Source organism: Chenopodium album, chromosome 23 (assembly GCF_948465745.1).
Source record: "Chenopodium album chromosome 23, dcCheAlbu1.1, whole genome shotgun sequence".
NCBI lineage: Eukaryota > Viridiplantae > Streptophyta > Magnoliopsida > Caryophyllales > Amaranthaceae > Chenopodium > Chenopodium album.
The window spans coordinates 32,829,516-32,853,986 of NC_137856.1; the positions used below are offsets into that span (position 1 = coordinate 32,829,516).

Consider the following 24,471-nt stretch of genomic DNA (forward strand, 5'->3'; position numbering starts at 1 on the left):
TAATTTATTGTGCATTGATGACATGACTCTAAGTATAGAAATTATTCCCTTGAATTATGCAATTATGGTAGACGGTTTCCTACAAAAATCAAAAAAATTTAAATAAGACAAAACTATTTATGAATTGTTTTTTACTTTAATGTTAGATAATGAAGCTACCATTTAAAAAAAAAATTACTTATTAAAAAAAAAACTATAAATGGCCTTTTTAGATGATATTTATTACTCGATATGGAAGGATTAGTTGATAAAGGTTGTTCTCAAATGAGATTAACATAAATAGATTTATATAAGGCATTGGTAGGAAGTGTTGAAACAAGGTTTGCTCCTAACTATTGCCATTTGGTACAAAGTCGTATGTATAGTATATCATTTTATCGACAGAGTAGATATTTGTTTTAAATTTTTAACATTTTTCTTATAGGGCTAACTAAGAAAATTATTGGGTTGTGAGGTTGTGTCGTGGGGGGCCTAATTATGAGCTTTCACAATTTCCATCTATTAGTTGGATAAGTCACATCAGATTTAGGTTTAGATAATTATAAGTTAAGTTAAATCGATTTATAAAGGTCACTTTTAGCATCTTATCTACAAGCTTTAATATTAAAGGTTTATGTATATCCATTTCGATCATTTTAATGTAGGATGAAGTGACAATTATTATTCTAACAATATTGGTAATAATCCACAATTTTGATAATAAGTACGGAGTAGTACTTGTGAAGGAAATATATATAAACACGAATTATAAACCCTTTTTAAAGGGTTATGATCATGAGAAAAGTATAAAATATAATAATGCTGAGTAATAAAAAATACTTATTAATAAATGGAGGAAGAATGCCTGTCAAAAGAAAAAAAAGAATAAAGAATGCACAACAAAATTTGGATTTTTTAAATTTGGATTTACAATTGATTGTAAAAATGCACAATCAATGGGACGCGGGTGAGGAAGAAGACACATCGCCACACCAATGTTGTGGGTTCGATATGTGCACCAAAAAAAAAAATATGTTGTGGGTTCGATATGTGCACCAAAAAGATTGTTGTGGGTTCAATATTAACCAGGCTCATGAGGTTCCCCCAACCTCTATAATGGGCAGCGCCGTACCTCAGATGAAAATGTTCATCAGTCAATAGGGTCCTTATTTCTCTTGAAAATGTATTCAATATCCTGCATTACTTCCCAAGACAATGGCCGCTCAACTGTCAGAAAGGCATCAATGTCTTCTCTAAGCTGATCAACTGAAGTTGCACCAATGATCGAACTTGTCACTAATGGATGATCTCTGACAAAGCCAAGAGCTAGCTGCACAGGAGACAGACCATGTTTTTTGGCCAGCTCAACATACTTGGCAGTTACCACCTGAAATTGGAGATGCAACATATGATGTTATTATCGCTGAGAACATTCAACAAGGATCCTATTGACATATACTCGAATATTTTATGGAACATAAAGCATAGACTACCATAAGTAAAAGAAACATAATCAAGGAAGCATCTTATTAACGGTGCTTCAGTAGCTATCTGACTGTATGACGAGCAAGAAATAAGATGAATATACATCATATGTAGATTTGTTTGTTTGGATAAATTACTTACATACCTTTGCATAGGGGTTAATGTATCGTTCCATATAACCAGGGAAAAGATTCAGCCTTCCTTTCTTAGCAGCAACACAATCAGGATCCAAATATTTTCCAGTGAGATTTCCACCAGCCAAAGGAGAGTAGGCAAGTAGACCAATGTTATAATTGTTTGGATGACAAACTTCAACAAGGTCAGCTGCAAGCATTTTTGGTTGTATTCAGTTAGCTTAAGGATGAACTGAAGTATGTTACCATAACTCTATTTTGTATTAAGTATTCAAGTCTGACTCTCGGTACTCTGACTCAGATGTGAAATCGGTATCTGGAATTCAATACCCTCAGTTGGCCACAACTCGATACAGAGTTATAAGGGTGTTTAATCATGAACAACGATTAGCAAATAAGGGTGTTTAATCTGGTGGTACAGAGTTATAGGCTAAGGGAGTAGTTAACAGGTTAACCTGAAACTTTTTTCATATATATTTGCAGATAACTAATGTGAAATGCCATATAGAAATGTCATATTTTGAGAATAGTTTCATGATTGTCGACTCACTGTCTCGTGTCTCCAATATAATTGATGTTAAACACGTCATATGACAATCAATTAAGTTCTCAAATATAGTTGTAGCAGGGTTGAACAGGCATAAAGAAAGTATTAGATGTAGATGCTCAGAGTCACAAAGTTCATAATAAGGCCAAAGCAACAAACAAGAGTGAAGAGCCCAAAGGGTCAATAATGATGTTGCTTGCTTACTGATAGGCATGAAGGCTAAAACTTCAAAGATGTGACAGACATATATATTCCATATTACCAAGTGTGGACTGGAAGGAAGCAAAAGCAAGGTCATAATAGACATCACTACTATAACTAAATAGCAAGAGCATACTTATATAACATGTACAAATGATGAGTCCCCCTTTGAAAGTAAAACCCAAAAAGAAGGCAAAAGTTACAGAAAACGAAGATAAAAATGGTAAACTTGCCTTCAAACCGACATCTAGTGAGTAGATTGTAGCAGTTTTGAATGCTAACGATCTTTGGAAGTCCTCCAACTTTTGCTGCATGGACAAACTCCATAACACCATAACAAGTTTCATTCGAGATACCAATGTATCTCACCTACATGTGTAGGTGACAGTGTGTTAATGCAGCAAAACAACAACAATAAAGCAGAAATAGCAACAAAAAAAAATAGAACGTCTGCAAGATGCAATGACCCTCTTATGCTTCCTATAAGCTGTTTGTACCTTTCCTTCATCAATTACTTCTTGCAAGGCCTTGAGTTGCTCCTCAAATGGCACACCTTCCGACCAGTTGTTGTAATCGTAATAAAAATCACCAAACAATGCAACATAGCGATCTGGCCTGACAAATAAGTATCTCTTCTTCATTTTCTAAATAACAAAGGCAAAATTTAAAATTCAAAGCAGGGGAAACATAAAAATGGATGCTACTTGGTTCTTGAAGAAAATAAACAAACAAAAACAAACTAAAAAAGAGCACCGAGTTTTATCTCACCAATGAATTTGTAATAAATCAATATAGTCAGTGTTGAGCCTCTTAAGGCTTTTCTCCACACTTTCTTTTATATTAGCAGCATCAACACGCAATACCTCTGCATTGTCACGGACATAACCGACATGCTCTGAATAGCCACATACTTTTGTTGCTATAATAACCTGAATATACAAATGAATCAAAGTTATGAGATTCAGCAATCCAAAATAAACAACTCAAATAATTATACTAAGTACAGAAGATTATTTTTGGAGATTGGATTCTAAAGATGAACTTGACAGAATTTTGAACATTCAAGACCATCTTTCTCCAGTCAGTCAAGTAACTGTAAGCATACCTTATCACGAGGCTGAGACTTCAACCAGCTACCAATATAAAGATCAGTTCTACCTTGTGTTTCCTTCTTCATTGGGATCGGATACTGCACACCAATCACCAAAAATTCAATGAGTTATACAACAACTTAGGTTGCACATATACAGAAGAGGAATGTCACATGTTTGTGAGACTGTAACATAATTATAATGTCAAAACCTTTATATCACCCTCAATAGCGTCTAAAAGCAAATTGATCATTAAAAAGTCATTACACGCTAAATTACAATAGTAGAGACCTTCCTCTAATTAAAAAAGTCAAATAAATCAAGACTACAAATGCTGGTAAAAGATTGCTTGCTGATGAAACTTTCACCTTGATTTGTATGGTACTTTTATTGTAAAGTAGACACAAAACAAGAACGATACAGAAAGGCATGGGAAGCTTACAGCTTCTGCAGTGTCCAAGATGTTGATTCCCTGATCAAATGCATAACTAAGTATATCGTGAGCTTCTTTCTCAGTATTTTGTTCTCCAAATGTCATCTGGGAACAGTTGCAATGGTGAACCTTTTATTTAAGAAAATGCAAACAATACAGAAAAGAACATGTACAAAATAGAGTAAGCATTGAATCCAGCTCATACACAAGATTGGTCAGCAATTAAAACATTAAGAATATCCATCCCAAATGATAAATAACAAATCAAGAGTAAGATAACATAAAATGAAACACTTGAGTGATCTTTAACATATTTGTTCACCTGCACTTTAACCAAGTTAAATCAAGAACAAAAGGAGTAGACAAAAAGGTTTTAAGAAGAATAATTTCTCTTGGATCAATTTAAGGCTAATATATACTCTGTGCATTTATACTCGTAGTTGATGATTAGAGCTGGAACCCCAAGAAACTTTACCGGCTAAAGTTCATTTGTGTTTATAATTGACAATGGTAATTATGCTCTACATATACTAAGAATTATGTATTAAACAATTATACCTCACATCTTTTGTGCACAACCCTTTGAGAATTGAGATATAGAAGGGCAACTAGGAGCAAACATTATGCTTACACAAACCCATACAAGAGATTTCAACCAATCCAAATTCCATCCATTACAACTAAGATTAGTTTTTGGCAAGTTTATTCATTTAGAAATTGGAATGCTTTCAGCAGAAAAAACACAAAAACTAGGACCTAAAATTTGAAGAGTTGACTAGCTTTTAGGATATATAAAAAGCATAAATTGCCTCCAAAGCTAAGTTATCAATATTGACACCAGACTACCAGCAATTTGTGACACCCTCCAGGCCAGCACCATCCAACTCATTGCCAAAGCCACCTGATTCCACCAACATCCTCTCACATCCCCTACAATACCCCACACAGCACAACCACCACATTTAGGCCACGGGACGCCAAGTTCAACCACTGCCACTCTATACCATCAAATGACCTACAAGACCCACTACCTTCACCAAGCACAGATTGACAAACCCCTTCACTCACCCTGCAGAGACTACTGCGCACACCTCCTGCACGCTCTCATAACACTATAGACATCTTATGTATTTGGCATACAGGACTTAGGATATACCCACTCATACCAAATTTATGTTTATTTTAATACGACCAACATTGTCAAGTTTTTTTTTATTCCAAGCCATGTACAAAAGCAAACTAAGAACTGGCCATCTCTTATACTAATTACCCTTCGTTAAAAATTACTTTTGTTTTTAGTCTTTCCACATTTTCCATTAGCACTATTTATTTAACATACAAGCTCAGCAAGGTTTCATCCTACAACTAATTAGAAATGGGTGAAAGTAGCTCACCAATCTTATATGTTAGTCATACTCGTTTCCCCTGTTCAACAAAGGACAATTAGTCCCAATTCATATCTGGATTACTCTCTCTACAATTAGTTTAAAATAAGTACATTCAACACCCTCTCTTAATCTCAAATTAGCTTAATTCCATATTTTGGACTCTTCAACAACAATAAATTAAAACACCCTCTCCTTTTCCAGTTGCCCCTAGCTAACACATTGTTAGTGAACCACGTAAACCATTCACGTTTGTTGATTCCTCAACCATAAGACATTGTCAAAACCTAGAAATACAATACTAAACAACTAACCATAGAGGTGTCAAAACTATATCTGACCAGACCCAACTCGAAATTGACCCGGAAAATATCCAATTCAGATTTCGACTCACGTGGACACAATAACTTATTAGCATGAATCAACTCTAAAAACTGACCCTACCCGACCCGACTTCACCGAACCCGATCCATGAGACATTGCTAATTATGGAAAACTATTATGACACTGAATTGATGAAAATGAAAGTAAGAGAGAGAAGAATATACAGTGCCAAGGGTGATTTCACTAATGAGAAGATCGGAGTCGCCAAGTTGATTGAACTGCAAAGAGGTTTTCTGGGTTTCTCCAAGCTTAGCTCCAATGGAGAAATTTGCAGCGTTGTTTCTCGGCCTACTGAAATGCGGCGAAAAGGGGCGGCGCGTGAAGTTGAAGCGAGTGGAATTGCCATTGTTTCTGAGGAAAGTGACGGAGGAGCAGGTGGTGGTGGTGGTGGTGGTTAGAGTGACAGACACCATAGCTTATCTGGATGTTCCTGTCTTCCTGGACAAGCTCCATGTGGCAGTTTTTTATTTTTTTTATTTTATTTTTTTATCCAAAGGTGCCTACTACTGCGTTTAGGGCTTAGGCTCCGTTTGATTTAACGTAAAATATACTCCCTCCGTCCTCTTTAGATAGTCCCTTATGGAGAAATTTTAGTCCCAAAATGTTCACCCCATTTGCTTTTTTTCAACAACTATTAATATTAGTTTTTTTTTTATTAAAATTCCCTTCAATTTACAACAATATTTGTGCTTAAATTTTCAATGTAAATTTTGTTTTCCCATGTACTTTTATTACTTTTTCTCTCTACTTTTTTGCACACCCAATGTCAATTTACTTTTTCAATATAATTAAACTATTCTTGTTTGTGTTATTAATTCCCGTGGAAAATGCCCATAAGGGACTATCAAAAGGGGACGGGAGGGAGTACATGGTTTTTTTTTTATATGCAAAACGTAAAATATACAGGGTGATCGTTACACTAAGATAACGACAGGGTCACTATTGATACAAAATTGTAGTTGAAGGTTACACTGTGTAAGTTTCAAAAAAAGAGGACACATCTTGGAAAATTTAATACCAGAGAATAATGGGGTGTTTGGCGATCGATTTTTTGCCTAGCTTTTGCCTTTTTAATTGGGTCAAACAACCAAAAAATATAATTGGTAGCTAGCTTTTCTGCCAAAAGCTAATATGAGTAGCTTTTTCTAATGGTTTTAGGCTTATTGGCCCACTTTATCACTAAATAAACCGCTAACAATCATATATAATTTTACCAAACATTTTTGTAAACAGCTAGCTTAAACGACTAACTTAAAAAGTCAATCCATAAAACTAATACTTTCAGTTAGTCAAACAAGCCAACAACCAACCGCTGATTGTCAAACAACCATGGGGTGTAGAATTTCCCAATACTAGATTAGGTCCCGTGCTATGCACGGTTATTTTAATTACTCCATATTTTCTTTTTATAAATTAATTTATGCATTTATGACATACAAAATAAAAAGTTAATATATTTGTAGAATAAATTATATTCCACCATAATTACACTTCTGTAAAAAGATTATTTATTTCCTTTTTAATCCGTATTTAATTGGGTAATAACATAAGAAAGGTAAATATATTATTGTTGTTTATTTGGTTGACATAAAAAACTTTTCTTTTAAATAACTTCTTTAAATAAAATTTTCTAAATTAAAAAAAAAAAAAAAAAAAAAAAAAAAAAACAAAAACAAAATACTAAGGACACACCAGGAGATGACACGTGTCATTGCTGGTGTGTCTTTTAGTATATAGTTATTGATGATTTCATTTAAGCAATAAGTTTCAACACACTTGTAATACGAAGTATATAGATACATACATAGATTTTTTTTTTTTTTTGGATAGTACTTTACATACTCCGTATTAAATATGATGGAATACTGGTGATCCGTATCTAGTTCTCATTGTACAACAAAATTTGGATTTTTTTTTTCCAATGATAAGGTTTGAGAATAACATATGATACAATTGAATGTAAAAATGCTCAATCAATGAATGGGATTCGAGTGAGGATTAAGAATTCGAGTGAGGATTAAGAATTGCCACACAATTCACCAAGCTCATGGGGGTTCCCCGCCCTCTATAATGGGCAGCGCCATACCTCGGATGAAGATGTTCATCAGTCAATAGCAGGGTCCTTATTTCTCTTGAAAATGTATTCAATATCTTGCATTACTTCCTGGGATAATGGCCTCTCAACCGTCAAAAAAGCATCAATGTCTTCTTTAAGCTGATCAACTGAAGTTGCACCAATTATCGAACTAGTCACGAATGGACGATCCCTGACAAAGGCAAGAGCTAGCTGCACAGGAGACAGACCATGTTTGTTGGCCAGCTCAACATACTTGGCAGTTACCTCCTGAAATTGGAATAGCAACATGTGATCTTATTATCACTGAGAACATTCAACAAGTAGCCTTTTAACAATTTGACATGAATCAAAATATTTCATGCTGGCATAATGCATAGACCACCACAAGTAAAAGTGCAAAACACAACATTATCAAGGAAGCATCTTATTAATGGTGCTTCAGCAGCTAACTGACTGTATAACCAGGAAGAAAAAAAGATGAATATACAACATGAGACCTTTACAAAAACTACTTGCATACCTTTGCATAGGAGCTAATATATCGTTCCATATAACCAGGGAAAAGATTCAGCCTTCCTTTCTTAGAAGCCACATAATCAGGATCCAAATATTTTCCAGTGAGATTTCCACCACCCAAAGGAGAATAGGCAAGCAGACCAATGTTATAATTGTTTGGATGACAAACTTCAACAAGGTCAACTGCAAGCATTATAAGTGCATTCAGTTAGCTTAAGGATAAATTTAACTATGTTCCCATAACTCTTTAATTTTGTAGCAAGTATCCAAATCTGACACTAAATCCGTATCTGAAACTTCAGTACTCAGTTCGCCACAAACCACACAATGTGAGAAAAAAATAATCAAAATGTCATACTTCATAGGAAATTACAAAGTATATGAGAAGAGGGTTTTTTTGGGGGGGGGATAGGTTATGTGAGATGATCACAAAATGGTCTTGAGATATATCTTAAACAACAATTAGCAAACATGGGTATTTAATCTGGTTATATTGAGAGTTACAAAGTAAATAAACAAGTTAACCTGAAACATTTGCAAATGAATTTGCAAACAAATAATAGGCAATATAGAAATGTCTTACACATCATTTTTTGAGACAGAGTTCTCTGGTACAAATTTATGATGTTGACACGTCAGTATTTAGATACATGCTCAAACATAGCTGTATCTGGATAGAACAAGAATGAAGAACATAGTAAAACCCAAAGAGCAGGCACAAGTTACAGAAAACGAAGATGGAAATAGTAAACTTGCCTTCAAACCGACATCGAGTGAGTAGATTGTAGCAGTTCTGAATACTCACGATCTTTGGAAGTCCCCCAACTTTTGCTGCATGGACAAACTCCATAACACCATAAGAACTTTCATTCGAGACACCAATGTATCTTACCTACATGTGTACATGATAGTGTTAATGCAGAAAAAGTACAACAATAAGGGCAGGAAGTAGCAACAAAAAAATAATAAAAATAACATACAAGACAAAAATGCAAGCCAACAAGGAAATTTCATGACACAATTTTAGTACACACATTTATACATTGTACAAAACTACAGCAAAAATAGAGACATTAAAATGGGTGATCTTAGAAGTAATAAAAAAGAGGCAAAGGGGAGCAAGTAAGCAAAAATAAGACAGGAGGAGAAACAGTTGAGAAGATGGGTGAGCTGTGAACAGAGTACTATGTGCTTCAATTGATAGGGTTGATTGGTTTCTAAGACAGGGAGCAGAACATGGGCCTTGCCAAGTTTTCACCTCATACTCCAAACAATTACGTTTTTCGTGATATGAGGGGAGTATTATTCTCTTAAATATAATATTCAACTTAACATTGATATTCTGCCTTCCTCATAACAATAAACAAATAAATAGAAAACCGTCTTTCTTAAAATTCATTACAAAAAATTAAAAAGTAAAAATCCTCTCATGAGATATATTACTACTTTTAAAAATTAGAATTCAAGAAATGGTGGCTTGTGTAGTTGGACAACTTGTGACCATTAGCCAGTTTTGCAAACATGGTCCTCGGTTTTTTACAAGCTACAACATCTTGTCACTCCAATATTTCATGTATTCAAGCAGTTATCTAACACTCAACTTAGTCAAAAGAGGATATACTATGTAACCAACATAAAACTTCTTCAAAGCTGAATTTTATAGTCTCTACTCGTTTGAACCTAACCAAAGAACACATGTAGCTGATTGGATTAAAATGGTTGTTATTTGCTCTATAAGAGAGAAACATGATTCATGTATTGTAAAGAATGTAAACCTCTTGACAGCATACGTATGTGCATTTTATTTATAACAATTCCTTTTGTTTACCCTTTTCTTTTTAAAATTTCTAGGCCCGGTTAGGGCAGACCTCATCAAAAATGATAATGTCTGCAAGATGCAATGACCCTCACATGCTTCCTATAAGCTGTCTATACCTTTCCTTCATCAATAACTTCCTGCAAGGCCTTAAGTTGCTCCTCAAATGGCACACCTTCCCTCCATTTGTTGTAATCGTAAGTAAATTCACCAAACAACGCAACATAGCGATCTGGCCTGACAAAAAAAAAGAAAAAAAAAAAAAAAAAAAAACTTCTTCACTTTCTAAGCAACAAGAGGCAAAAAGCAGGGGAAACAGAAAAATTAATGTTACTTGATTCTTGAAAAATAAAAGTAACCCGAGTATTTTCTCACCAATGAATTTGTAGTAAATCAATATAGTCAGTGTTCAGCCGCTTAAGACTTTTCTCCACACTTTCCTTTATATTAGCAGCATCAACACGCAATACTTCTGCATTGTCACGGATATAACCGGAACGCTCTGAATAACCACATACTTTTGTTGCTATAATAACCTGAAGAAACAGATGAATCAAAGGTAGGAGATTCAGCAGTCCAAAATAAAAAACCCAAATGTCACACCAAGTGCAGAAGAAATCTAAACAATAGAAACGTAACTCAAAAGAAGAATGTAGTTTAAGATTATTTTTGGTGATTGGATCCTAAAGACCAATTTGACAGAATTTTGAACATTTAAGACCATCTCTCTCCAGTCAGTCATGTAACTATGTCACTGTATGCATACCTTATCACGGGGCTGAGACTTCAACCAGCTACCGATATAAAGATCAGTTCTTCCTTGTGTTTCCTTCTTCATTGGGATCGGATACTGCACAACAATTGCCAATAATTCAAAAGGCTAAACATTAACATAGGTTGCACATATACAGAAGAGGAATGTCACAGATTTGTGAGTCTTCTAACATTATAAAAATCTCAAAACCTTCATATCGCCCTTAATAGCGTCTAAAAGCAGGATGAGCATTAAAAAAAGCCATTACATGCTAAAATACAATAGTCAACGAAGTCAAATAAATCAAGACTATAAATGCTAGTGAAAGGCATTTCTTGCTGGTAAATCTGTCACCTTAATTAAAAGTAGACACAAAACAAGGTAGATACAGACAGGCATGGTCGCATGGAATGCGTACAGCTTCTGCAGTGTCTAAAATGTTGATGCCCTGATCAAATGCATAACTAAGAATATCGTGAGCTTCTTTCTCCGTATTTTGTTGTCCGAATGTCATCTGCAAACAGTAGTAAGAATGAACTTTTAAATTTTTAGAAAATTTGTGGAAAAGAATGTTTATGCAAATAATAAGCATTGAATGCAGCCCATTTACAAGAATGTTCAGCAAGTGAAAAACTAAGTCTATTAGTCCAGAACGATAGTATGATACAAATATATAACAAATCAAGAGTTAGATGATAGAAAATGAAACACTTTAGTGATCTTCAACATTATTGTTCACTAATCACTGTATTGGGTTTTGATTCTTAGCTCTGTTTCTTGTGAAATTTTAACAGAGATCTCTCTTTTTTTTTTCTTCGGGGTTTTATAGTTATCTTGCAAAAAAATGGAGAGAATTAAGCTTAATTTCTTGCATTTGTTCTTGCTACTTTTAGTGGGTGTTGCTGCATGTCAGAATGACTCAGATGAAGTTTTTGTAATTATTTTTGTTAATTTCAACAAATACTTCAAAATAAGTTCATTCAACAAGTAATCTATCGCAATGCCTTTATGTTAAAGGGGTAATTCAACAAGTAAAACCCTCTAATTCTTAAATTAACCTAATACGAGTACTATGATTTAGACTCTTCATGAACAACAATTAAACTCCCTCTCATTTGCCTATCGACCCTAGCTAACACATCGTAAGTGAACCACATAAACCTAATCATCCCGTAATTTAATTTCCATTATAATTCAAAAGGACTTAGAAAAAACTCTATCAGATTATGAATAATTATAGTACAAGTGCACAACTAAAACACAAAATTGCATGAATTAATAGAAAGTTAGAGAGAGAAGAAGAATATACAGTGCCGAGGGTAATTTCACTGATGAGAAGATCAGAGTCGCCAAGTTTATTGAATTTCAAAGAGGTTTTCTGGGTTTCTCCAAGTTTAGCTTCAATGGCGAAATTCGCAGCGGTGGTTCTCCGCCTACTAAAATGCGGCGAAAAGAGGCGGCGCGTGAAGTTGAAGCGAGTGGAATTGCCATTGTTTCCGAGGAAAGCGGAAGAGCTGGTGGTTGTTGTGGCGGTGGTTAGAGTAACCGACGCCATAAGTTATCTGGATGTTTCTGGATGGACAAGCTCTATGTGGCAATTTTTTACCGTTTCATTTTCTTTTTTCGACTAACGATTTTCATCTTTACTCTTTAGTGTCTTTTATACATTGCCTCGTGCCAAGCCTATGTGTGTAAAATTGGCTACGTCTCAATTTTTTTTTTGTGTTTTACCCGATTCATTCTTTAGGCTAATTCAGATTTGGGGATCAGTTCTTGGTGATCAAGTTCCAATCCCCTCCCAATTGTTGTTGCGGGGGGTCGAACATGAATCCTCTCTACCTTAGGCCTTGCCTGGATTCATTGAAATAATTAAGGGATTAAAATCTAATGGGAAAAAAATTAGCAGAGGATCAATTCTAGGATAAAACTTCATTTTCCAAAAGTTTGGCATTAGGGCTTGTTTTCATTGACTGAATTCAGCTAACTGAAAACTGAATATTTTATAAAAGAAGGAAATTAGGAGCTGAACTGAACTGAACTGAATTTCAACGTAAGAGAACAAGCCCTTAATACTAGAGTAAAGATTTCCTCCATTGCCGGCACTAACCTGAACAGACCATGGTAAGCTCATAAAAATTGGAGTATAATTATTTTTTGTAGGACTTGGCTTTGGTGGAATAAAGATGGTGGGAGCTGGAAGGTTGAAGGCAGGTTGGTAAAGAGGAGAGAGAGAGAAATGGAAATTAGGCGGAGATGTTGAGAGGGAAAACATTTCACTGGACCCCTGGTTAACTTTTACCCCTTAATTTTAGGGGAATATATTACTCCCTTATAATTTTACTTTCTATCCAGGCAAGTAAAAGTATCAGAGTTTTTTACTCCTTTAATCTTTCCTCCCTCTTTACTACAAATCCAGGCAGGGCCCAAGTGTAATCTCAATCACCACTACATTAACAACCAATTGGTATATGACTCGAATTAATGATTTGAACTTATAGATCGCCCCGTGCTAAAGTCTAAAATTAGTTGTGTCTCGAGCTAATGCCTACATGTTGGATGTTGTAACGCAATTATTAATTTGAATATTGATGAATTTGATTTTAACTAGCTTAAATTTAAAATGAATGAATTGTCAATTCAATAAAACTACTCAAATTGTATCGGTTTAAAACGTTGTTTGTTACCTATAAATTAAGTTAACATCTTGAATGGTGTTGACAATGTAGTATTTGGTCTAGCAATAAGGATTATATCTCACAACTAGATCAATTTTATTAGGAGCATTTTGAAGGTGAGGATTATCTTACTCTTTTCCTACTCGGTTTCCTAACTAACTCCAATTGGGTTGACTTGAACAAGATTTTGATTCAGTACGATATTTTCTCTTTATTACCTAGTCATTAGAGATACTTATCAATTTGAATGAAACCCTTTTAAAATATGAAACACAAACACTTGACTCAAAAATCACGGACAGAATAAAATGAGATGATATTTGATTAACTAATTAACCATACTTGATGAAAATAGTGGAGAACTCAACTCATTTTGTGACTTTGAGATTGTAAGTTCACGCCCTACGATTCATGCATTATGATTTTTTTAGTATGGAAGAATAAATTACATACGGAGTAAGTTTAATATGAACTAACAATTTAGTCAATTACTTCATACTTCCTCCGTTCTTTTTTATTTGACCCGCTTTGACTTTTACACTATTCATCACCCTTCCTTTGACCGTCTTTTGTGAATAATATATAAGGGATAACATATTCATGTGACATCTTTTTGAATTCGCCTCAATAAGTACTATCATAATATATAACTTTCATAATTTTTACTTTTGGAGAATTAAAGTTATTCATTGTTAAAGTTTTGCATTGGCAAGCGTGATAAAATTAAGAAACAGGTCAAGTAAAAAAGAACGGAGGAAGTATATAAGAAGGGTAATTCAAACATTGCTTCTCCAATCTCCACCCCTACACGGCTACACCTCATATATGGAGCCATGGAACTAAGCTAGCTACATGATCAAAGACTCATGCATTATAACATCCAAGTGTTGGACATGAGCGCTTGGCATGCATGCATAGAAAAATAGAAGACTACCAACATGCTCACCATTAACGTGTCAATGTTACTATCCTTATATATTCCCCTTAATATTTTCTCTAATTTAGATCATTGCCTTTATTCTACCATGGCTTTTACCATCACTAGTAGTAATGCACTTCTCCTTTTAGTGCCTCTATGCCTTCTTGCTCACCTTATGCCTTCCTTAGCTCAGCTACCACTGCTTCAAAGGCGGCCTCAACAACCGAGGGGCCAGCAATGGCAACATGACTGCGACATCCAGCAGTTGCAAGCGGCTGAGCCAACTCGTCGTCTCAGGGCTGAGGCTGGGGTGATCGAGGTTTGGGAATCCGACAGTGAGCAGTTCCGATGTGCTGGGGTGGCGGCTGTTCGTTATATCATTGAGCCTAAAGGCCTTCTCTTGCCTTCCTACACTAATGCTCCTTATGTCACCTACGTAACACAAGGTGGACTAATTAATAATCTTTGTTGACTTTGATTTTGATGTTTGGAGAGTCATAAGGGCGAGTGATGAGAATCGATCCCAGAATCATTTGGAATCAGGAGGGGAGCTCTAACCACTTGAGCTATCCCTCACTCTTATCTTTGTTGACTTTGTAGTAGTATAGATTTATGTTTTAAGCTAGTATTATATTTTATGTGACAATTATAACATAATGTTTTTATTTGACACCTTATATTGGGGTGCAGGGAGGGGTATACAAGGAGTGATAGTCCCAGGATGCCCTGAGACCTTCGAGTCACCACAAGGCAGTGGTTCGTATACATCTCGAGAAGGACAACGTGATCAACACCAGAGGGTTTTCCGAGTTCAAGAAGGTGACGTGATAGGATCACCTGCCGGTGTTGCTCAGTGGACTTACAATGATGGGGATGCCCCTATTGTTAGTGTCACCTTGCTCGACCTTAGCAATCCTAACAACCAGCTTGATCTCAATTTTAGGGTATGTCTTAAGATAAGCCTTATGAACCATAGGCTACCACTGCACTACTTTTTCTAAATTATCACGACTTTTTTATTTTCCTAAAATAGTATATGTGATTATTAATTTCGGACAGAGTGAGTATCCACTCTAATTAAAATGTGAAAAATTACGTGCAAATGTATATTATTAGTGGTGAATGAGTTTCAAATTATTTCATGTGTTGCTTTTGCATGTCCCTTTTCATACATACAGAGTTTCTACCTAGCTGGAAACCCTCAAGGCGGTCGAGGAAGCCAGAAGCGAGGCCCTAAAGAAGTTGCAGGGAAGAACATCTTCAATGGCTTCGACGATGAGCTGTTAGCTGATGCTTTCAATGTTGACACCGAGACAATAAGGAGCATGAAGGCCGAGAACGATGAGAGGGGCAGCATTATTCGAGTTGAACGTGATCTCGAGATGTTAAGCCCTGAATGGGATGACACAGAAGAGGAAAGAGTGAGGAGACTAAATGGCTTGGAACAAACTTTCTGCTCCTTAAGCTTTAAACAAAACATCGATCAACCTTCGCTCGCTGATGTTTTTACCAAGCATGGTGGTCGAATTAACACCCTTAATGGCCATAAACTTCCCCTCTTGCAACATCTACAACTCAGTGTTGAGAGAGGAGTGCTCTACAAGGTAAATTGTATGCATATATTGCACTCACTCTGTTTCTTTTTGTTGCTCTCGTTTGAATTCTTTACAAGTTTCATTGAAAATTGAATTTAATACGTGCTAAGTAGATATATATATGGAAAAAAAATATAAGATATGTCCTATGATTTCCAATGTGTACTTATAATATCGAAAACTTATAAGTTTTTTTATAATACGTACAAACTGAATGAAACTTATTTATGATTAAATGTGTACCTAGGAAAAAAAATGAAATTTAACCAACTTTTTGAAATGATCATAATACTGCTTGTATATATATATATATTTTTTTTGAGAACTACTGCTTGTATATATAGTTATATGAACAATAATTGAAAGGAAATTTAACTTTTTCAATATGATTATGTACTGTGTAGAATGCACTGATGACACCCCACTGGAACATAAACGCCCACAGCATAATCTACATAACAAGGGGTACGGGTCGGATCCAAGTAGCCCGAGAAAACGGGCGGTTAGTATTCGATGACCAAGTCCAAGAAGGGCAGCTCTTGGTAGTCCCACAGAACTTTGTGGTAGTGAAGAAGGCAGAACAAGAAGGGCTAGAATGGGTGTCATTCAAGACCAATGACAACGCGATGATTAGTCCTTTGGCCGGAAAGCTATCGGCCATCCGAGGCATGCCGGATGAGGTGGTCATGAATTCTTATGACATGTCTAGGGAGGAAGTGAAGAGGCTCAAGTATGGAAGGGAAGAGTTAAGTATGTTTAGTCCTAGGACTAGGTCATTCTAGGGAAGTTTGGGTTATGAGTTTGTAATTTTGTGTGTAAAACTTAAGTGGGTTTCCAAGTTGTTATAAAAATGTGATTAGTTGAATAAGAGAAAGATACTTAAACTTATCAATGTTTTTATTTCTGCTTTGGTTTGTTAAATGAAATTTATGAAAGTTAAATAGCTCTCTTTTTGTTTATTATTTTGTGTACATGCATGGCCAATGTTAACCAAGGGATTGTTAATTAACTAATTTGGCCTCTACAATGCCTCTAATTTGTAATATATATGAAGCTAAAATGATATAGTTACAACCCAATCTAATTAGCTAATCAGTATATTACATTGATAATTATTTGGATTGTAAATTAAATTTTGATATCCTTTATTAACTACTATTAGAACTTATATATACTCCGTATTTCATAACCTTATCTTTCCTAGCTACTAAAATAAGTGGACATGAGGTGAGCAGAACCCTTTTCATATAAAATGACTGTAACGGACTTAGGGTCTGTTCTCATTGACTGAACTCAGCTTGAACTGAAGTGAACTGAAATGAAAATTTTATAAGAGAAGGAAATTAGGAGCTGAACTGAACTGAACTTATTAAAGCTGAACTGAACTGAACTGAACTAAAAATAATTGTATGAGAACAGGCTCTTATTTGTTTGGGATGAAAAATGAAAATTAAGCAAATCGAGAGACAACATTAAGATTCACAAGCCATTATTAAAAATGTTAGAGGACCAAATCAACTAAAACTTAAGCTTAAGGTTGAGGCCCAGAAATGCTTTCGATGCTAAAATTTGTTTGTTAATACTATTTTTATAACATAATCAGACAATTTTATTTGTTAATAGCTGTCTTGCATCAATGCATCCATGATAAACATCAACTAATTAAGCTAATACAAATATGCAAAGAGGCTAATTTAAGATGGCAACCTTAAAAGACAAGCAAATCGAATGTCGTCTCTTAGTTTATAACTATCCATTATCTCTGGACTAGTTTAGCCGATCATTAATTATTAATTATTAATTAAGAATGTACAACTTGTATCGTAGTGATATATGCATTGCCATTTGCCAACAATGTATCAAATAGAGTACATGACATGGCTAAATGTAGCAACAAGTAGTAGTATGCAGTAGATCGAGTTGAGGCCTTGTTTCATCCGCCTAATTGTGTCGACATTCACTATATTTCTACCATTTTGTATTATTAATCATTTGTCACTAGCGTTTGCTAGACTCCAAATTACACCGCGTCAAATTTTCGCATATATCATCACTCATCATACGATACATAGCTTTTACAATATGGTCCCGTTGATCTAAACCATATAATCTCGCAAATTATACACTACATATGATTAATTAGTTTTTGTGTTTACAAAATTAGTGAACCATAAAAAGCAATGATGCAGAGAAAATGATGTCAATCTCAAGTTTTGCAAGACACACACCCAATATTTTAACAAGTCTTGTGCATCCATATACGAGTACATATCGATTTCATCGCATCACTACATTAAGTATAATTAATAACGTTGATATATATCATAACTCTTACAAAAATCATCAAATTACAAAATATATACAGTATTATTTAAGTTTTCTTAGGAGATATAAGATACAATCTAACTATATACGGCTATCTATAACCTGTTTGACAAGTCTACACCAAGCTGCCAATTATGTAATTAATAATCATCTCACCTTATTGAATTAGCTATTGATTCACTAGATCAACAATCAATACCTTAATAATCAAACTCAAAACATAAATACAACGAGCATAAAAAACAAAAACCATACCATAAATAACAATCAAACTTGCACGTAATACAAGTCCAAGGATTAATTGAAGCCAAATGTTAACATTCTTGCATGCACCACACTCGCCACATATCCTAAACCACAACAATTACGTGTTCACACACAAACACCAAACATCCTCATTTTCATGCAACACTTGTTCAACGTGTCAAATCTCGTTCATTCTAACCTCAACTATAAATACCAACAACATATATACACACTCTTTCATTCACTACTTAACTAGCTAAAGCTAATACACTCCACTCTTTTCAAAATGTCTAGAGTATTTCTTCTTCCTCTTGCTCTAACCCTACTCATACTCTCTCCTACTTCCTTAGCTCAATTAGGGTTCCAAATAGGGCAGTCCCCCTTCTTGCCTTCCGGCCAGTCGTCCCCCGAACATGCCCGGTTACAGCGTGGTCAACAGGCTCTCAATGATTGCCAAATCAACCAGCTTAGCGCTAATGAGCCATCTATCCGAATCCAAGCCGAGGCCGGTATCACTGAGGTATGGGACCCTAAGGAGAACCAGGAGTTCCAGTGTGCTGGTGTCACCGTGATTCGTCGTGAGATTGAGCCTAAGGGTCTTCTCTTGCCTCATTACACTAATGCACCTTCCATCTCCTACGTTATTCGAGGTACTTGACTAATACGAGTGTATATTTTTTACTAATATGTAATTAAAGATATTAATGGTCGAGGTACTTGACTAATACGAGTATATATTTTTTAATAATATGTAGTTAAAGATATTAATGGTTGAGGTACTTCACTAATACGAGTGTATATTTTTTTACTAATATTTTAATAATATGTAATTTAAGATATTTATGGTCGAGGTACTTGACTAATACGAGTGTATATTTTTTACTAATATGTAATTAAAGATATTAATGGTTAAAATTGTTTTATCCAGGTAGAGGATTATTGGGTGTGAGCGGCCTAGGATGCGCTAGCACCTACGAATCAGGCTCCCCCGAATCTTTCTCGGAGGAGTCTAGGAGGTCAGAGCGTTTCCATGAGTCTAGAAGGTCCGAACGTGGGTCCGAGGAAATGAGAGACCAACACCAGAAGGTTAGACGATTCCACAAGGGTCACGTCATCGGTCTACCAGCTGGTGTGTCAAAATGGGTGTACAACGATGGAGAGGACCGTCTCACCATTGTCACATTGTTTGACACTAACAACTACCAAAACCAGCTCGATGACAATTTGAGGGTGAGTTCTCTTTTTAACATTTACACAATATTATTCTTATACGAGTACAAAACTACACTAGAATAATTTTATTAATTTTTAATTTTTTACTCCAATCTTCACATAATTTAACTTATTTTATTTTTTTGTCTATTATAATGTTATAAATTAATAAGTTGCAAGTACCTAATTATATATTAGGTGTTTTAAGTTGAGTAAAAAATATTCTGTAGTGCATCTTATATCCAGGTGTATATAAATTTTTTGTATCCAGGTGTATATAAATTTTTAGAATGTACGGAAATATTTACATATTTTCAATTGCTCTAATGTAGTTATAATGTAACTAAGCTAGTTGCATGCATAACTATATGTACACATTACTAATTTTTGGAATGATGAGCAGAGCTTCTTCTTAGCCGGAAACCCACAGGGAAGCCAATCAGGGCGACACCACGAGTCTCGCCGTCAGCACGAGTCATCTCGCCGTCACACAAGAGGAAGCCAGGAGGAATATGGCCAGAACATCCTAAGCGGCTTCGACAAGCAGCTCCTAGCCGATGCCTTCGAAGTCGAAAGTGACACAATCAGCAAGATCCAAGGCGAGAACGACGACAGAGGTGCAATCATCCGTGTCGAGGGCGGCGAGCTTGAGATGTTGATCCCTGAATGGGACCAGGAAGAGCAGAGATCAGAGAGACACCACCGTGGAGGACGACAAAGCGAACGTAGTCGCCACCACAATGGCATTGAACAAACTCTTTGCAGTGCTAGGCTTAGTGTGAACATCGACAACCCCGAAAGGGCTGACGTGTTTAACCCTCAGGGCGGCCGTATGACCTCTATCAACAGCCAGAAACTTCCCATCCTTAACTACCTCCGCCTCAGTGCTGAGAAAGTTAACCTCTACCAGGTACGTAACTAGTTAATGATCAATTGATAACATTTTTGTATCATTATTTACACCCTCTCACATTTCTCTCGATATCCATACAGTAGACTATATGGAGATAAAGGGGTATGTGAGAGGGTGTGATTTTACACCCGAATGTAGAATAGAAATATAGTGGTTTTTTTAATCTATTTTTATCCACCTAATTAATTATATGTTATTATATATAGACATATAGTATATCTATTAATCTATATAATGTGTTGCAAATTTTGACCTTTGATTAATATTGTACTCTATGTTAAATTTTTTTTACTTAGGAATTGAATTATAGTTGATAATTTGTAAAGTAACTAATGTAATTATGTGTGTTTTTACTTTAATGTAGAATGCTATAATGACACCAAACTGGAAGATAAACGCACACAGCATAGTCTACTTCACAAAGGGAAGTGGCCGAGTCCAAATCGCAAACCACGAAGGGGAGCTAGTCTTCGACGACATGGTACAAGAAGGCCAACTCGTCGTAGTCCCACAAAACTTTGTAGTCCTAAAGAGGGCAGGAAGAGATGGACTTGAATGGGTTGCACTCTTGACCAACGACAACGCCATGAGCAGCCCACTAGCAGGCCGGATCTCGGCCATTCGAGGCATGCCCATCGAGGTTGTCATGAACTCGTACAAATTGTCAAGGGAGGAGGCACAAAGGCTCAAGTATGGAAGGCAGGAATTGAGTGTGTTTAGCCCTTCAAAGAGGTCGTCTGAAAGGAGGGGAGATGAGTATGCCATTGTGTAAGAGTGTATGAGTGTTGAACTAATGAAGTTTTTGGGAGAGAATAAAGTAAAGTGGTGGAAAAAGCTAGTTAGTTAGCTAGTTATAATGGGTTTTGTTTGTTGTATCGAAAGCTTTTGTATGGTTTTTTAGGTGTAAAGTTTGATGATAATAATATGGCCACCTCTACTTTGGTTACACTTATGAATAATGTTGTTTCCAAGCGCGTTTGTAGTTAGCAAGAATGTACCCATGACCTTACAAATCTCTAATTATTAGCTTAAGAATCTAAGACAACATTTTAATTGCAAAAATAAGTCAATTGTTTAAAGTAAAAGTTCATTGCTTACCACTTAAAGCTAATTCTATCAGTGTGACCAAACTAATAATTAATAAAAAAAAATTGTATAAAATGTTCATAACCATACACCTTCTCCATTTTAATTTGCTACTAGTATAAAAGGTTCATAATCACACATTTTGTCCATTTCAAATTAACTATTACATTTGATTTTTTAACGTTAAATCTTATAAACTTTGACCGTATTCTATAACTAACATATAAGAAAATTAATGCTATTATCAAATATGCTATATATTGTTACACTTTATTTATTTAACACAACAACAAACAAATGTACATTTGGTATTTGGTTTATACTTGATAGAATATGATCGATTTATGAACCATTGAACCTTGTATATTCTTATCAATTATATATATTGAGATTGAGGGAGTAATCACTGATTAGAGCGGAGAACAGTGAGCCATGGATTATGGAGTATAATTTTTCCAAGTTAATTGCCTTACTATTAGCATATGAGGTGTAAAGGATGCATGTTTTTGGAAAGTGATCGATGATGCTGCCTTTTGGTTTATGAAGAGAAGCAGCCAAGCTAAGTAAGTACGGACTATGGAGTAATAGTGTTGTACAATAATTGGCATGAAATATTGCTTGGTTGGCCATTAAAAGTGCTAATTTGACCACGTTTATATGTGGTCAGGGTATAATTAAAAGTATACATATAATGTCTTGCTTTAATGCATATGGCCAGTGCCCTCACATTCGATGTTATGGCGTGATTTCCAGATCAGAGTTCGACCAATAGAGAAAAGTAGACACTGTTGCAATCAATATCAAATCAAGATTTATTTTAGGGTGACAAAATACTTTTTTAAGCAAACTAGTTTAACAAAAGTTTTTCCCTTCCAATTGACATATGCTTATTAAGAGTCCACTATAAACTTTTAATCTTTTATTATTGTCGAGCTGAAAACGGAAGTATGTATACTACTTATAATATGGGATAGATAACTCCCCACTAGTCCATTACCACAATAACTTAATAAATGCAAAACTAGTAAATAAAAACAAGGAAGTATAATCTTCCACTAACCACCAAGTCAACCATAATTTGAATCACTACATTCAACAAGTTAGTCATGTGAGAATGAAGGATAGCTCAAGTGGTTAGAACTTTTCTTCCAATTTCAGGAGATCTTAAGATCGATTTTCATCACCTGTCCTTATTACTCTCTGATAACAAAATAAAAACAAGTTGATCATGTCATGTGACATAAACCTCATCACGAGATACAAACAACTCAAAATTTAATTTGGTAACACACTATGTGTACCAAAACCAATATTTACTTCGTCTTTATATATTTAAATTGTGTGTAATCTGTGTATTTAGCCTGCTATACGTTCATGACCTTCCAATCCGGTCTCCTCCATCTTTTTACCTTTAAAATTCAAAGGAAACTACGAGGATTTGATAAATGAAATCACTGTTGATGATTATATAACAAAAAGTAATTAAGTATGAAGAGCTTTAAGGGGAAAGTTGTAGTACTGAGGGTCCAAGGTTCCAATATCAAATCAAGTTGGATTGCCGAAAGTGCTGCCTATATTCCAGGATGTGGGGTGCTTTCGCACATCCGCGCAAGTCTTTTCTGTATTCCATCCTCCTTTACTATTTCATATCATTAAAGTGCTTAACAAGTCACAACCCATGATATATATATGCACTAGAAAACTTAATTAGAACGGCAAAACTAGAATTGAATTCGTAATTACAGTGAAAGAAAGTACTAGTAGTAAAGAATGAGTAAGCTAAGCTACTGTTTCGTAATGCGGTGTTTTCTACATCAAACATTTAGATAAGTGCAAATCATAGAATACAGATTATCTAGAGAAAATCTCTGATTTGGAAGAAAAAGTCTAGTGTATGAATAAACTTCTCAATTTATGGAATGCTTTCTATAATATTTAGAATTTTAGAGTACGTGACTCTTAATGTGGACCTTTAAGGAGATCAAAATTATTGTATGGTCCTGAATCATTACTTTACCCAACATCTTATTATGAGCGGACAGAATAATGGATCGAAAACATGATATCATTACACTTCTCTAATTCAAGCACATTAAGTTTATCTACTTTATTTGTATTGAGTAGAATCAACACATACATGACAAATCTAGAAATCTTGTAGAATTAGCTTTGATGCATTACTTTTGGTTGATGACTCAAATGTATTTTGAACTCCAACACAACCTTATTTGGGAAAAACTCTAATCCTATCCTATCCACAAATTGACTTACAAACTATACCAATCCTAGTCAGCTTTAGCTCATACAACGACAATAACTAACTTATCTATACACTATTGTTGTCAGCTTTCTATGATAATAAGATTTATAACTAACCATAGTATTATCCATCAATTTAACATAACTATACATATTAAAGTAGAATTAATTGCTAATTAAATAAATTGATCACAATTAAATGTTTCCTTAACTATGAATAAATTCAATCTGCTTATTCACCAAACAAAAAAGTATGATTAGTACATTTTTGTACGTAACAATAACATATCATGTCAAGTCCCCACCTCACTAACCATGTTTCTAACCCAAAATTTAAAAAATCAAAAAGATAACCAAAAAGCAGCCAGCTTAAAAAAAACACCTTAAAATTCAAAGAAATTAAATTTTATTTATTTTTCAAAAAAAAAGCAAACAGCAT

At 35.0% G+C, this 24,471-nt stretch overlaps 4 protein-coding genes across 5 annotated transcripts; 2 read left to right on the forward strand and 2 right to left on the reverse strand.

Annotated features, from left to right (window-relative positions):
* Window positions 1-802: 802 nt before the first annotated feature.
* Window positions 803-6,127, reverse strand: LOC145607726 (uncharacterized). 2 transcript variants are annotated; one of them, XM_081663320.1, is made up of 8 exons: window positions 5,804-6,127; window positions 3,880-3,975; window positions 3,452-3,535; window positions 3,115-3,275; window positions 2,844-2,961; window positions 2,580-2,715; window positions 1,610-1,788; window positions 803-1,366 (listed from the first exon to the last, which is right to left on the reverse strand). In XM_081663320.1, exons 1-8 carry the CDS (start codon window positions 6,050-6,052, stop codon window positions 1,130-1,132), a joined length of 1,260 nt encoding a protein of 419 aa, XP_081519446.1. In that variant the 5' UTR covers window positions 6,053-6,127; the 3' UTR covers window positions 803-1,129. The 2 variants fall into 2 exon arrangements, with proteins under 2 accessions (XP_081519446.1, XP_081519447.1); XM_081663321.1 differs by having other exon boundaries at window positions 1,203-1,366; window positions 1,606-1,788.
* Window positions 6,128-7,595: 1,468 nt separating this feature from the next.
* Window positions 7,596-12,409, reverse strand: LOC145608129 (uncharacterized). Its single transcript, XM_081663729.1, has 8 exons — window positions 12,112-12,409; window positions 11,221-11,316; window positions 10,815-10,898; window positions 10,424-10,584; window positions 10,168-10,285; window positions 8,989-9,124; window positions 8,237-8,415; window positions 7,596-7,983 (listed from the first exon to the last, which is right to left on the reverse strand). Exons 1-8 carry the CDS (start codon window positions 12,355-12,357, stop codon window positions 7,744-7,746), a joined length of 1,260 nt encoding a protein of 419 aa, XP_081519855.1. The 5' UTR covers window positions 12,358-12,409; the 3' UTR covers window positions 7,596-7,743.
* Window positions 12,410-14,502: 2,093 nt separating this feature from the next.
* LOC145607400 (13S globulin seed storage protein-like) lies at window positions 14,503-16,773 on the forward strand. Its single transcript, XM_081663067.1, has 4 exons — window positions 14,503-14,842; window positions 15,087-15,340; window positions 15,575-16,000; window positions 16,396-16,773. The coding sequence occupies exons 1-4, from the start codon at window positions 14,503-14,505 to the stop codon at window positions 16,771-16,773; spliced, it is 1,398 nt and encodes a 465-aa protein (XP_081519193.1).
* A 2,067-nt stretch (window positions 16,774-18,840) lies between these two features.
* LOC145609634 (11S globulin seed storage protein 1-like) lies at window positions 18,841-21,459 on the forward strand. The gene is made up of 4 exons (XM_081665085.1): window positions 18,841-19,212; window positions 19,491-19,792; window positions 20,178-20,684; window positions 21,052-21,459. The coding sequence occupies exons 1-4, from the start codon at window positions 18,849-18,851 to the stop codon at window positions 21,457-21,459; spliced, it is 1,581 nt and encodes a 526-aa protein (XP_081521211.1). The 5' UTR covers window positions 18,841-18,848.
* The last annotated feature ends 3,012 nt before the right edge of the window (window positions 21,460-24,471 follow it).